The sequence below is a fragment of the Phascolarctos cinereus genome, unplaced genomic scaffold, assembly GCF_003287225.1.
Source record: "Phascolarctos cinereus isolate Bilbo 61053 unplaced genomic scaffold, phaCin_HiC Scaffold_7;HRSCAF=346, whole genome shotgun sequence".
Taxonomy (NCBI): Eukaryota; Metazoa; Chordata; class Mammalia; order Diprotodontia; family Phascolarctidae; genus Phascolarctos; species Phascolarctos cinereus.
Genome location: NW_027556180.1, coordinates 91323685 through 91337738, shown reverse-complemented (window position 1 = coordinate 91337738; position 14054 = coordinate 91323685). Strand labels below are relative to the sequence as shown.

Genomic DNA, 14054 nt, shown 5'->3' with positions numbered 1-14054 from the left:
ATTTTTGAAAGTTCCTTCCATAGCAGAGGAAATAAAGCCTCTTCCTTTGACAATGCTCCTAAGTGGGAATGAGATCAGAGGGATGATGCATGAGGCTATCTCCTATGGACAGAGGGATTATTGATAACATGGGAACCTCACTAGATAACTTCACCTTTGAGGAATTTATGTCTTATTTCATAGGCGATAGGGAGCCACTGAAAGTTTTTGGAGTGGAAGGAATGCCAGCGTCGGGATGGCCTTATCACTCGTACCAATATGCAGACAGTAGGGTGAGGACGCTGAATTAGAGAGGTGGGTAAACCGGTTGAAAGAACTGCTGGGGAGGGGGCTGCTCTTCCAGGAATAGGGAAAATTCTTAGCCTCTGGTGTTGGGATTTACAGTTAAAGTGGCCCCAGGCGGGGAGGAGTGTGTGCTCGGGTTAGAGAGAGGAAGGGAGGGAGGAAACCTGGGGAGTTCAAGAGGTGGGAGTGGAAGAGCCAACTTCGCCCTGGGCTGATTGGCTGCGAGACCCAGCCCTCTGCTACTAGTTTAAAAGAGTTGGAGAGGCCAGAGCTCCGGCTGCCAGTGCCCTTAGAAGGAGGAGTCGCGGACCCCAGTTTCTCCGGCTCCCCCGCTCTCTTGTGACCTATCCCCGCCTCCACTCTTGCAGTTGCTTTTGAGTTTGCCGCGGAGGAGGAGGTAGGAGGAGAGGTAAAAGGCGGACGCGGTTCGCGTAGTCCCGGGTGCCATGCGCCGCGCGAGCCGAGACTACACTAAGTACCTGCGAGGTTCGGAGGAGATGGGAAGCGGCGGCTCCGGCGCCCCCCACGAGGGTGCCCTGCACCCCGCGCCACCCCAGGCCCCGCACCAGCCCCCGCCCGCCTCTCGTTCCATCCTGGTGGCCTTCATGGTCCTGGGGCTGGGTCAGGTCGTCTGCAGTGTCGCCTTGTTTCTCTACTTCAAAACCCAGGTGAGTGCCCGCCTGCACCCGGCCGCCCAGAGAGTGCGTCCTGCCACTCGGACCCTCTGTCTCATTCCATCACTAACCCTCTCCCGAATCCCCAAGGAGCTGAAGCGGCCCCTCAAAGGAGTTTGTTAGATCTCCTCCCTTTTTATTCTCTTCTCTATCTACTGTATTGGAATTTAACCTTCCTCTGAGCTCCACCTTTTTCTAATCCAGGTAGTGTTGGACAGAGGACAGAATTGCAGTGACTTGAAAGCCAGCTGTTGACCGCTGGCTTCTGCATGCTAGGAGCCTGAGGAAGGAGGGAACTCGTCATTTGCCCACCATTTCTTCCCGTACTACCTGTGTCCCAGAGCTTAGACTCACCTAGTTTGAAATGTCCCTTCCTCCCCCCACCCCACTCCCCATCTTCCCCATTAATAGGAAGTTTTTGCACTCCTCTCTCTCTCTCTCTCTCTCTCTCTCTCTCTCTCTCTCTCTCTCTCTCTCTCTCTCTCTCTCTCTCTCTCTCTCTCTCTCTCTCTCTCTCTCTCTCTCTCTCCCCCTCTCCCTCTCCCTCTCCCTCTCTCTCTCTCTCCACTCCCCCCTACCCCCAAGGAATAACCACAGACTTTCATTTTATTACCATCCTGGAAAAGGCACCAATCCAAACCCACCCAGCCAAAGGGCGAGCCTCGCCTCACTTAGCCTTCTGCTCCACGCTGACCCAGGCTTAGTGGGGATGTCTGTAGTTTGGGTATTGGGTTTTCTTTTCAGGCACCTCCTCGTCATAGGGTTCCGTCCTGAGTGCTAGAGAAACAGCTGCCTAGCTGGATCTCGGAGCGGTTTTCCGCGGTGCATGAAGCTCCAGCAGGCTCTTGAAGATTGGGTCTCTTTTAGGCTGGCGTCTTGTGAAGGTTTGATGTGTGCAGAATAGAAAAAAACAAACAAACAACCTCCCCCCCACCCCCAGCCTATTATCCTTGTTCCCATACCTAAAGCTGATGGTCCTGGGCTTTCTCATGAGCGTTTTCATGCAATGGTTTCACAATACAAGTGGCCTCCCCTCTGCCTTCCAGAGTGGAGGTGAACGGACAGTAGCTTCCAAACCAAAAAAATCTAGTAAATAACCTCCCTCTCTCTTCCTCCCCTAGTTGTGTGACCTAGGACAAATTACTTAACCTCTCTGTGCTTCAGTTTCCTCATCTGAAAAATGATGGGTTTGGACCCCGTGACCTCTGAGGTCTCTTCCAGCTCTAAATCTGGGATTTTGTGATGCAAGACTTGCTCTATGGATCAGAACTGCAGGGAGATAGTAAAAAGGCATGGTTAAGGCTGTAACATTATGCTTTCTGGTGGTTTACACTTTTAAGTCCTTGTCTTCTTGGAAATTGCAGTGCAGCTGGTTGGATTCATTTAAATCCCCTTGTCTGCTACTCTAAATTCTTTCTCAGAGGAAGTGGGGGGCTGACTGTGCATTTCTTTATGGGAAAAGAAAGTTGAAGTCGGGCTTCTTTGGCTTTCAGGCTCATAGAAAGGTGATTACCAAGCTGGGGTGCACTAATTTGGGGAGCTCCCTGAACTGTTGGAGATGAGTGGCATGGTGTGTGTGTGTATGTATGTATGTCTAAGTGTGTATATATGTACATATGTATGTATTGGCAAGTGTGTAGGGCTGAAAAGAAGGCAGTAACTCTTGGTTTGTGGGATTTTGCTGAGTGTTCATTGAATAGCTTGCCTGCAGAAATATTTTTGGTTGTCTCTTAAAGGGAAAGTAGTTATATATATCCTGACGCTCAAGACAGCAATATTTAGAAGGTAACAAATGATGATTTTATGTTGAGACAAGATACGTTTAAAAAAAGGTCTACTTTTAAAATAATTTACTCAAAATGTAAGCAATTGACATCTTTACCACAATCATTTTAGAATGCAATTCATTCAGTGGCAGACACTACTAACTAATGCATATATTGTCCTAGTTGTGGTGGTTTTTTATGTTTTAGTTCAGTTTAAATTTATTGTGTGCCTATGTTGTGTATCACTTAATACTACTAGGTGATTTGGGATGGGAGTTCAAAATGCATCATGTAGCAAGCATTTATTGAACTCTTAGCTATATAGTAAGTGCTGTTGGAGGATAGAAAGAAGAAAAACATGAACCTTGTTTACAGCAACCGTATGGCACAAATTCTCTATGACAGTCTTGATTTCATAGAAATAAAATGTACTTCTAAGGAATATCCTTTGTCAAAGAATGTGTTTTGATTCAGCTAATTGGGTGGTCCTCCTTAAGGGAGTTTACAATGAGTTTACAAGGGCTCTAAAATCGAATTCAAACAAAATAGAACAATATTCAGAAAGTAGATGGTAAACACAAGCAAGATAATGTGAAACTTGTAAACAAAGGTAAGCAACCTGAAGTGCCTTGCATTGGCTCTGCAGAGTAAGTTGATTGAAGGTTTCCTGAGGTGAGATTCTAAAGTGGTTGTCATTTAGGAGAGGGGAAGTTGAGGGAAGGTGGGAGAGTAAGGAGGAACTCATAGGACCAGTTAGAGCAGGCTTCTTTGTCAGGAACAGAGTAAGAGTGGGTTGAGCAGTAACAGGAAACAAACATGGCAAGGTGGGAGGAAAAGAGTTGGTGGTGAGCTGCTATCACTGATTTTTTTCCTAAGATAGTAAGTCAGATTAGAGATGGTTGGTGGTATGAAACTTCCAGCTAGCTGAATGAAACATTGTTTGCTGTAAGGCGTAATGTTAGTAGTATTTAAAAAATAAGCAGGCTTATGTACCCTTCAAAATTCAAAAGCATTGCTTAGAAAAGAATGATCCCCAAATCTTTTTCTATAGTGTGCATGTCTCTTGGTGAGTCAGTGCAATTCAGCAAATGAATGTTTGCAGAGTACCTACTATGTGCAAGAAAAGCTATAGGCACTGTGAATGTAAAGATGAAAAATAATAGTTTTTGCCCTCAGAAAGCTTGCATTCTGTATATGTGTGAGGAGATTGTCTGAGTGGCAATATAACAAGCACATGGACAAGTGAATACAAGGTAATTTGAGGAGGAAGAGAGTATTAGGGGATTAGGGTAGGCCTATTGGAGGTGACATATTGGTGTAGCATTGAAAGTATGTAAAAATTCCAAGAGGAACAGAGTAGGAATAGTATATTCTAGTTTGTGCAAAAACGTGGAAGCTGGATATTTATAGGAAACAACTAATATCTTAGCTTGGTTCAAATATATATATTTTTACATTTTATTTTATTTTTCTCAATTACATATAAAAATTTTAACATTCATTTTTAAAAATTTTGAGTTCCAAATTCTCTCTCCTTCCTCCACCCCTTCCTTGAGAAGGGAAGCAATTTGATATAGATTACACATGTGAAGTCGTGCAAAACATATGTCCATATTAGCCATGTTGCAAAAGAAAACAGATCAAAAACAAAACAAGAAAAATAAGGAAATTTTTAAACAAGTGTGCTTGTATCACTATTAAGACTTCAGGTTGGCTCAAATATAAAAAGCATGGGTAAAATAACATTAAATATGACCAGAAAGGTTGACTTCAGCCAAATTGTGGAGGATCTTAATGCTAGACCAAGTAGTTTTTATTTTATTTGAAGGGTAATAGGGAGTCATTGAAGCTTGAGCAGGGAAATGTCATGACTAGACTTGAGCATTAGGAAGATTATTTGGTCAGCTGAGTGGAGGATGGATCCAAGAAGGAAGAGACTCCAAGAGGTGTAAATGGAGAGAAGGAGGCAGATTGGACAGACAAGATTTAGCAACTGATTGGATATGGGAAGTAAGGGAAAGGGAAAGGTTAAGAATGATTCTGAGGCTACCAACATGGGTGATGAAGTAAGTAGTTTATAATGTCCTCAATAAAAATCTAACAGAATATTACCTCATTTGAAGTTTTTAATGTTGGTCATCCAATTCTAGTAGAAAGGATTTCCTAAATGTTGTGAGGACTTGGTTTTCCATTGTACTTTAATGGAAGAATAAATATTCATCAAATGCCATGAAGATGACTCTATGCTGCATCAGAGTAACACTTTACAAAGGTCATCTCCTAGGGGAGGATTTGCTGGAAGCAATTCATTTAAATGAAAATATCATGGAATATGTTTGCAAGTACTTTATGTATCTATGTGGAATTTCTATTTAAATATCAGTAAACATATGGCTAATATGAGACCTCTGAGATTTTTGGAGGAGTTTTGTATAATATAGAATGCCAGAGCTGGAAAGAACCTTAAAGATCTCCTAGTCCAGTCCCTTAATTTTATATATGAGTGAAATAAGGTCCAGTAGCTGAAAGTCTCTTGGCCAATATCACAAAAGTGATAAATGGCACCGCTAAACCTTAAATGCTTCAATGCCAGTGAGTAGAGTGCTGGGCCTGGAGTCAGGAAGACTCATCTTCATGAGTTCAAATCCAGTCTCAGACATTTACTAGCTATGGTGACTCTAGGCAAGTCACTTAACCTCAGCTTGCCTCAGTTTCCTCAACTGTAAAATGAGGATAATAATAGTACCTGTCTCCCTGGGTTGTTGTGAGGCTCAGATAAAATATGTGTAAAGCACTTAGCACATTACTGAAATATAGTACGTGCCATATAAATGCTAGCTACTACTGCTACTGCTATTCCTGCTGCTGCTACTACTATGAAATTCATGCTTCTTTTTGAATTTGCTTTGGAATGTGGCACCAACTAAAAGATCAAGCATAAATTAATTTCCATTGAGTTTACTTGTTTTGTGGCTTACCTATTTGGTATTTCCAAATCTATTTGAACATGTCAATAGCTAGTGTTAAATGACACATTTATAGTCAACAATTATATTTGCTGTATATAGTTCTTTTGCTCTGGTATTTTATATTATAGTTGTTCATGCGTATAGTATGTTCAGTTACTGAATTGTAAGTTACATGTGGGTAGAGATCTTGTCTTATTTAATTTTTTTCTGTACGCTAATGCACAATGCTCTACCATAAATGTTTGTGGTTGGTAAGACAATGAGGAAAAGGTACCCAGTACTGGTATTCTGGGTTTGTTGTTGTTAGTCATTTTCAGTCATGTCCAACACTTCATTACCTCATTTGGGGTTTTCTTGGCAGAGATACAGGAATGGTTTCCCCTTTCTTTCTCCAGTTCATTTTACAGATGAGGAAATGAGGCTAACAAGGTTAGGTGACTTGTCCAGGGTCACCCAGCTAGTAAGTGTCTGAGGCCAGATTTGAACTCAGATCTTCCTAACTCCCGGCCCAGCGCTCCTTCTACTGAGCCGCCTGTTTCCTAGGCAAAGAGAGGTTATGAGACTTTATGAATTGTCAGCCTTAGTTTGACAGTTCATTTAAAGGCACAGCCATTATTATTATCTTATAGGGGATAAAATTTAGAATTGTTATCTCCTATTTTCATCATATGAACATGGTTTTAATATGCATTTCTTGAGAGTAGGGATGGTTTCATTCTTCGTACCTCCAGTCCTAACACAATGTCGACACTAGTCGGTGCTTAATAAGGGCCAGCTAGGTGGCACAATAGATGGAGCACTGGGCCTAGAGTCAGCAAAATTCATCTTCTTGAGTGCAGATCAGGCCTCAGACACTTACTAGCAGTGTCACCCTGGGCAAGTCCCTTAACCTTGTTTGCCTTAGTTTCCTCATCTGTAAAATGAGCTGGAGAAGGAAATGGCAAACCACTCTGGTGTCTTTGCCAAAAAGAAACCATGAAAAGTCAGATGTGACTGAAAAACAACGCAACAGCAAAAAGGTACTTAATGAATGACTGTTTATGAGATTGATTGATTTGAACAGTAAAAAAATGAATGAGCTTTAATGGTTTTTGTGTTATGCCCATCTCTAGAGGGGAAAAAAGCAATGTATAGTCATCCTCTACCACCATTCAGAAGGAAAAATAAAACTATGGTTACACATTTATTGTTCATTTTTTAGTATACAAAGGGATATGTCTTTTCAAATGTTGCTTGTAAGTGAATATACTATTTCTAAACCTCCATAGGTTTAATTGAATGCTTAACTGGAGTTGAAACTTTTCCAAACACTTGAATTTTACCTATTCACTGTTGTCCCTTGTATGCACAAACCATAGGAGTGCTGTGACTTACATAAAGCTATCTGATGCAGGGGTGTGGGGGCTGCCTGTTTGAACTCACAGATAACATAGTGGTAGAAATGTCAAACATCCTGCCTCACTTAACCCTATAGAGATGAATAAGAAGGTTGTGATGAAATACGAAAAGGTTAGCTCATTTTATAGGAAGTATGGAAACCAGTAATTGTCATTTAAATATCAGTCAATTATAGAGATAATTAAGATACAAAGCCATCCAATACTGTGCCATATTTCAAACATGACTAGATATAATTACTCTGTACTCACTAAACATTACTGAGGTTTTTCAAATAATTTACCTGAAATAGCAAATGATCTAATCCTCATACAGAAATTGTATATTTGACAGAAATCTATTAATTGATTACTGAGTAATTAAACATAACAAGAAGCACAGACTTTTAAAAATTACTTTTGTTGATTATCAGCCTTGTAAATCATGTACATAGAGGCCTAGGAACCAGAAGTGAGTGCTGCTGGGTGGCTAATGCCTTCGCTCAGATTAGACCCATTCTTTAGCATAGACATCCCTACTGACTTACAGCATTAGAGTGTAAGTACTTCCCCATACAAGACTGCATTCTGTCTTGGCCTTTATTTTCAGAAGGGTAACTGCTGCATAGGTGGGCTGCAAAGGTACTAGGGTGAGAAAGTTGTAAGTTCTGATTTTTTCCCCATAAAATAAAAGTCTATGTTCATGTCTAAATTAAAATATTTTAATTCGATTCTGAAAACATTAGCTGCCTACTCTGTACATGGCACTGAGCTTGGTGTAGTAGACTACCAGGATTTAAAAAAAAAATCACATCCCTGAACTCCAGGAGTTTACTGAAGGAGATAGGATCTGCCCATTTACTTTGAGACTCTAATGGAACCCTGATGAGGTACTCCGCCAATAAAAGATGCCTATTCATCCAGGGTGACTCTTGTGAATGCCTTCCCATCAGTCTGACACCAGTGGTTCACTGGATAAGCCAATATTTGAATATACCATGATGAACAGATGAATACCGTGCATATTTAAAAATATCTGTAAATAGAATGAATTAAATGTGTTTATAAGAATTATTTTATGCATAAGAGCACAGTATTTTTCTTGTTCAGTCATTTCCAACTCTTTGCAACCCCATTTGGTATTTTCTTGGCAGAGATACTGGAATGGTTTGCCATTTTCTTCTCTAGCTCATTTTATAGATGAGGAAACTGAGGCAAACAGGGTTAAATGACTTTCCTAGGGTCACACAACTAATAAGTATCTGAGGCCAGATTTGAACATGAGGAAAGAAGTCTTCCTGACTTCAGGCCCAACATTCTATCTATTGTGCCACCTCACTGCCCATTAGAGCATAGTTATATCTGTATCTGTATATTAATTTATTTAGAAACTTTTTCTTTCTTTTTCCCTCCCAAAAGATATGGATACAGACATTTTCTTCTTTGGTACAGATTATAACCCACCCATGATTTTTTTTCCTCCTGTGTAATTTTTATCCATATTCTTCTATAGATACTCTATGGAGGATCTAACCACTATACTGGAAGGCTTTTTCTAATCAAATCATTGGCTATCCATCTATTATCCATTGTTCTAATCATATGACTGGCCCATCTCCTTATACCAATCATACATTTCCCCAAAGAGGATCATTAGAAACATGCAAGAGCTTACCTCTGCCCTCCATGTATCTTTTCATCATCCACTGGGTCATCCTCAACTTTGATTCTTATGATATTGCTGAATTGTAACATGATTTACATCTATTCAGCATCACCATGAGAGTGTTTGTAAATTTCTCCACTCGGGTCTTTTCATGAGTGTTTTTGCAGCATTAGTAACATTTTAAATAAGTACTGGCCCAACTATTAAACTTTCATTAAAAAAAGAGGAAGATGGCTAAATTATCACCTATATTAACTGGCATAAAATCCCTGTTTTGTAGGAATATCATGTACATAGTAGATGCTTAATAAATGCCTGTTGACTAATATCGTAATCTTTTGTGGTCATTTGTTTCACTTGTGGTCATCAATAGATGGACTTCTGCTTTCATTTCCAGTGATACCCAAAATTACAAAACCATTGTAATGGCCACCAAATATAGGTGGCCCCCCTTCCCTTATCCTTCCAACCCCCAACTAGGGTTATAAGTCAGTGTTATTTGTTATTGCATTTGTGAGTATATGTGCATTTTTCCTTCAAAGAGATTTAATATTAGGAGTTCCAACAATATTTGGAGACAGTTCCTTTGAAAAGAAAAAAGAAAAGACTATTCATTTATTTTGTGTTGGAAGGTCATGTTGCTGGAATGGTATTATCTCTGGCACCAAGTTTCATACTGTCAGCAAGAATTAAATTTGACTAATATGTGAGAGCGCACTACATACACTGGCATCGGCCATATTTGTGTGGTGGCATTGTTTCCAAAAATTATCCGTACTAAGGTCTCTATCTCTGATACTTTCCCTAGTGTCTGATGACACAGCAATCTTTTGAATTTGTTGTCTAGGATTTTTTTGTTGGGGGGAGGGGAAGGGATATTATGAAGTTAGGGAAAAAAAAGTGTTGGACTAAGGGGATGTGGGTTCTAATCCTGTCTCTGATGATTACTAGCTGACTGATCTTGGCCAAGTCATTTCGTTTCTCTCTGGGTTAAGTGGTCCAATGGATAGAGCTCTGGGCGTGGTGTCAGGAGGAAGACCTAAGTTCAGATCTGGTTTCAGATCTGATAGCTGTTTAACCCCAGGTTAGTCATTTAACTTCTGTTTATCCCAGTTTCCCCAACTATAGAATGGGGATAAAAATAGCACCCACCTCCCAGGGTTGTTGTAAGCATCAAATGAGAGCACATTATTAAAGTGATTAGCACACTATCTCCACATAGTACGTGCTTAATAAATGTTTGTTTTTCCCCCTCCCTCTCTCCTTCCTTTTTTCCTGTTTGTTCCTTCCTTTTTTCTTTTTTCCTTCCTTCCTTCTTTCTTTCCTTCCTTCCTCCCTCCCTCCTTCCTTCCTTTCCTCTCTCCCTCCCTCCTTTCCTTCCTTCCTTCCTCCCTCCCTCCCTTCCTCCTTCCCCTCCTCCTTTCCTTCCTTCCTTCCTTCCTTCTTCCTTCCTTCCTTCTTCCTTCCTTCCTTCCTTCCTTCCTTCCTTCCTTCCTTCCTTTCTTCCTTCCTTCCGTTCTTTTATAAAATGAATGATTGGACTAAGTTATCACGAACTTCCTCAGGTCCTACATTCTCTGACTCTCAAGTCACGCCTCATAAGTAAGCAGTTGTTTGTTTGTCTAAGAATTTCCTCTTGGGTAATCCTTGTATCTTCTAATTCATGTCAGTTATTTTAAATGAAACATGAGAAATAAATATTGATCTTACATCATTGCTTTCCATGTACCTCTTTCTAGGTAGTTAATCTATTACTAATGGAGATAATTTTCATATTTGTGAAGTTGAGAGAAGAAAGTCCATATGCGTGGTTGAACATGGCTGTAAGCTTTCTAATTTAGACTTCAGTTTTGCAAAAACTCCCAGGAATTTCTCAAGCCATCACTGTTGGAATTAGCAAGGTAACCCTTTCCCAGCTGTATGTAACCTTTTCCCAGGGGCCCATCTCCAGTTATCCTCATCTGTATCTTGCTACTGGACCCAGATGGCTCTGGAGGAGAAAGTGATGCTGGTGACTTTGCGCAGTCCTCTTTCACTTAAATCCAGTTCACTTGCAAGTTGTGACATCACCTTCTTGATTTCCTAGTCCTCTTTGAGAATGAAGGACAAACAACAACAGCCTTTTCCCAGGACCGTAGGATCATAGATTTAAAGCTGGAAGGGACCACAGAGTACATTTCCCTCAAGAAGTTAAATGACTTGCCCAGGGCGATCACAAGAGCTAGTGTCTAAGGGAGAATTTAAACTTGTGCCTTCCTGACTCCAGTTCTATTACCTATACCACTTAGCTGCCTCTTTCCCCACTTGAACTGTACTATTAAAAGTTAGGAATTTAAAAAAGAACATCCTTGAAATGTTCAGAATTCCTTGGAAGAAGAATACTAATCATCATCATCATCATTACAGTGAGTGATTGTCACTCTGCTCAGTTTTCTTCATGTCCTGATCATGCAATTTTCCTTTTTGAATTTCTAGATAAAGATGTTAGGGATTTTCTCAATTTTCATAAAGAAATTTATTCTGGCAGCTACTGGTAGAATCCCTTGAATTTATTGCTTCAGGCTTTTGGCAAGTGAATTTGAATAGTTGTGAAAAGCAATTGTTTGTTCTCTCCTCAGATAGTCTTTTTTTTTTTCTTCTTCAACAACTATTTGAAAGGCAAGGTGGTATGAATTGAAAAGGTGGGGAGTTGGAGAAGCCGGGTTCAAATGTTGCTTCGGCAACCTTCTACTGGTGGGATCTTGGGTACTTCCCCTGGATGGGTTTCCTCCTTTGTGAAATGAGGAGGGTTGTTTTTGAATGTAATCCCTTCTGTGGTGTCAGATTGTAGGTCACACACTTGGATCTGCTATCTGAGCAGGGTAGTAAAACTCTCTGGGCCCTCGGTTTTCTCCTATGTAAAAATGAGGTGGACTCAGTGACTTCTGAGTTCCTTCTCAACTCTAAATATGTGATTCTATGATCTTAAAATGGTCTTTGCCTTCAAGAAGTTTAGAGTCCCTTGAGAAGAAATTCTATCCCATTTAATGAAGGCAACACTCTTTCCAGGAAAAGTTTGATTTCTACAATTCTCACTGATTTTATTGAACCACTGAAATCTGAAAATAAAATAAAATTTAAAGACAGTGACTAGTGCCTGGCACACAGTAGGTGCTTAATAAATGTTTATTGATTGGTTGAATGTTATGCTGTAATCATAACAAGTGGTCTTTCACTTGTTTTCTTTAGGACTCAAACTTATATGTAATACTACTGTTGATTTTTTTTTCTAGTTTTAAAATGGTTGTTAAAAGCAAAATCCCCCAGAAATTGTTTGGCCCATTTCTTCAATTCTTACTATTTTTGTTGATCCCGAATTCTTACTATATTTTATTGCAATAAACTGATAAAATTGCTTTTTAAATTTTTAGAGAAAATGCTGCTTTTTGGACTTTTTTTCAATTTGAATTTTCCCGACATTTCTCTCTAAATCTAATTCATATCACTTCTTTCAAAAATGAATCGATTCTACCTTATTCCTGTTAACTTCTTTTTTTAACTCTTGTGCAACAATTTCTAATATTTCATTCTTTCCCATGTAGAAGGTACCCCTTTCTGGGAATGGTTGGTTAGATTTGGTGAGATTAAAGGATATGGGCCATTATTTGGCATCCTTTGTTTGAAGATGTAAATATCCCAGTAGCCTGTATTTAGATAGTTGAGGACCTCTGCTTGACCAAATGTGGGGAGAAAGTTGGCCTGGGTATTTGTTGACTCATTTGCATCTCATTGAAAATAGTTGATTGAGTCCTAGCTATAATGGATCTGAGTTGCTCTTTTGAATATAAAAGGGAAGAGTTAGATCAAATGGAAAGGGCAGACCAGCTGGAACACAAACAAATACAGTGAATCTGAACTGTTGGTTAGGGGGTAAAGTCTTTATATTTGCACAAAATCCCCCGGGGAATGGCTCCTCCTGAGAGTTGGCCACTATGAAGAGGCAGTAGAACTTCTCAGATGGAAAGATGCTAGCAGATGGGTGAAGTAGTGGGCTGGTAAGAGTTCCTAGACCTAACCTCCTAGAGAGAAGAGAGGGGATTTCCTCAACAATACCAACTTCTTGGAAACAGCCTGTCGAACATAAGAGGATTGAGGACATGACCTCAGAGGTAGAGGGCCAGAAAAAGACAGAGCCACCATGTGGAATAGCAGACTAAGACCTTACCCTCAACTATTACTATGAATTATGTGGCCTCTGCAAGTCTTAAATGGAAAGGTGTTGACTAGCAAAACCACACACAAAGTTCCCTTTTGGGAGCCCCAAAGCTTAGTGTAGCACTTATTGTATGTCTGGAGGACTGTATAATTCCATAGAGGAAAGCAGGGCTTAGCAGACAATAAAGAATTATTTCTCCACTGACTTTCAGAGAATTTTTTTCTTTTGGGTATCTAAACCATAGGTTTGTAACTATGAGTCTAAAAGACTTTCACCTTGAAAAGCACAGAACAAGGATGGCTAATAGTGATTTGATACCCAATATACATAAAATGATTGTTAAAAGAGCACCTAGCTACTTATGATGGATTCCAATTAAATTTCTCAGACAAACAAATCCACACATACTGAAAATGCTGTCAAATGTGATTGCTAATTTAAAAGACTGTGGAGAATAGGTATAGGGAAAAGAGTGAATGTCTTTATTTTAAGTGGGGGAAGAACAGAGTATATAAACTATAGGGTATTTAACTTGCCTTCAATTCTGACAAAATTTGGGAATGTATTATTAAAGAGTTGATTACTGAATATTTAGAAAGGCTGTGATTATAAAGATGCAATACTGCTTCATTAAGAGCAGGCCATGCCAAACTAATCTTTTTTTTTTCTTTTTGGACAGTGTTAGTAGATCAGAGGAATGATGTAGACGTAGTTTGTTTAGATTTTATCAAAGTATTCGATAAAATCTTGTCATTAATCTGGAAATGATGGAAAGATACAACAGAGATGGAGTTGGGATTATTTGAAAGACAGCCAAACTTTTCAAAATAGTCATTAGTATTTCTATGTCTACTTGGAAAGGAGTCTCCAGTATTGTTGCCCCAGAGATTTATGTGTGACTCAGTGGTATTTAATGGTTTTATCAATGACTTAAATAAAAGCTGAAGTTTTCAGATGACAGAAAGATGGGGGAGGGATAGTTCATGCAGTGGAGGACAGTAAGGTTTCCAAAAGATCTTGATATATTGGGCTGAAATATAAAAGGGATGAAGATGAAGTCTCACATTTGGCTTAAAAAATTGCTTCACAGATTAAGGATGGGGATTGGGTGGTTGCAGTTCAT

At 39.8% G+C, this 14054-nt stretch overlaps 1 protein-coding gene across 1 annotated transcript in view; it reads left to right on the top strand.

Annotated features, from left to right (window-relative positions):
* Window positions 1–542: 542 nt before the first annotated feature.
* TNFSF11 (TNF superfamily member 11) overlaps window positions 543–14054 on the top strand; it is a 51159-nt gene continuing 37647 nt past the window's right edge. The window contains exon 1 of the mRNA XM_020977034.2: window positions 543–953. Within this exon, the coding sequence (XP_020832693.1) occupies window positions 732–953 (222 nt within the window). The 5' untranslated portion in view covers window positions 543–731. The remainder of the gene's footprint in view (window positions 954–14054) is intronic.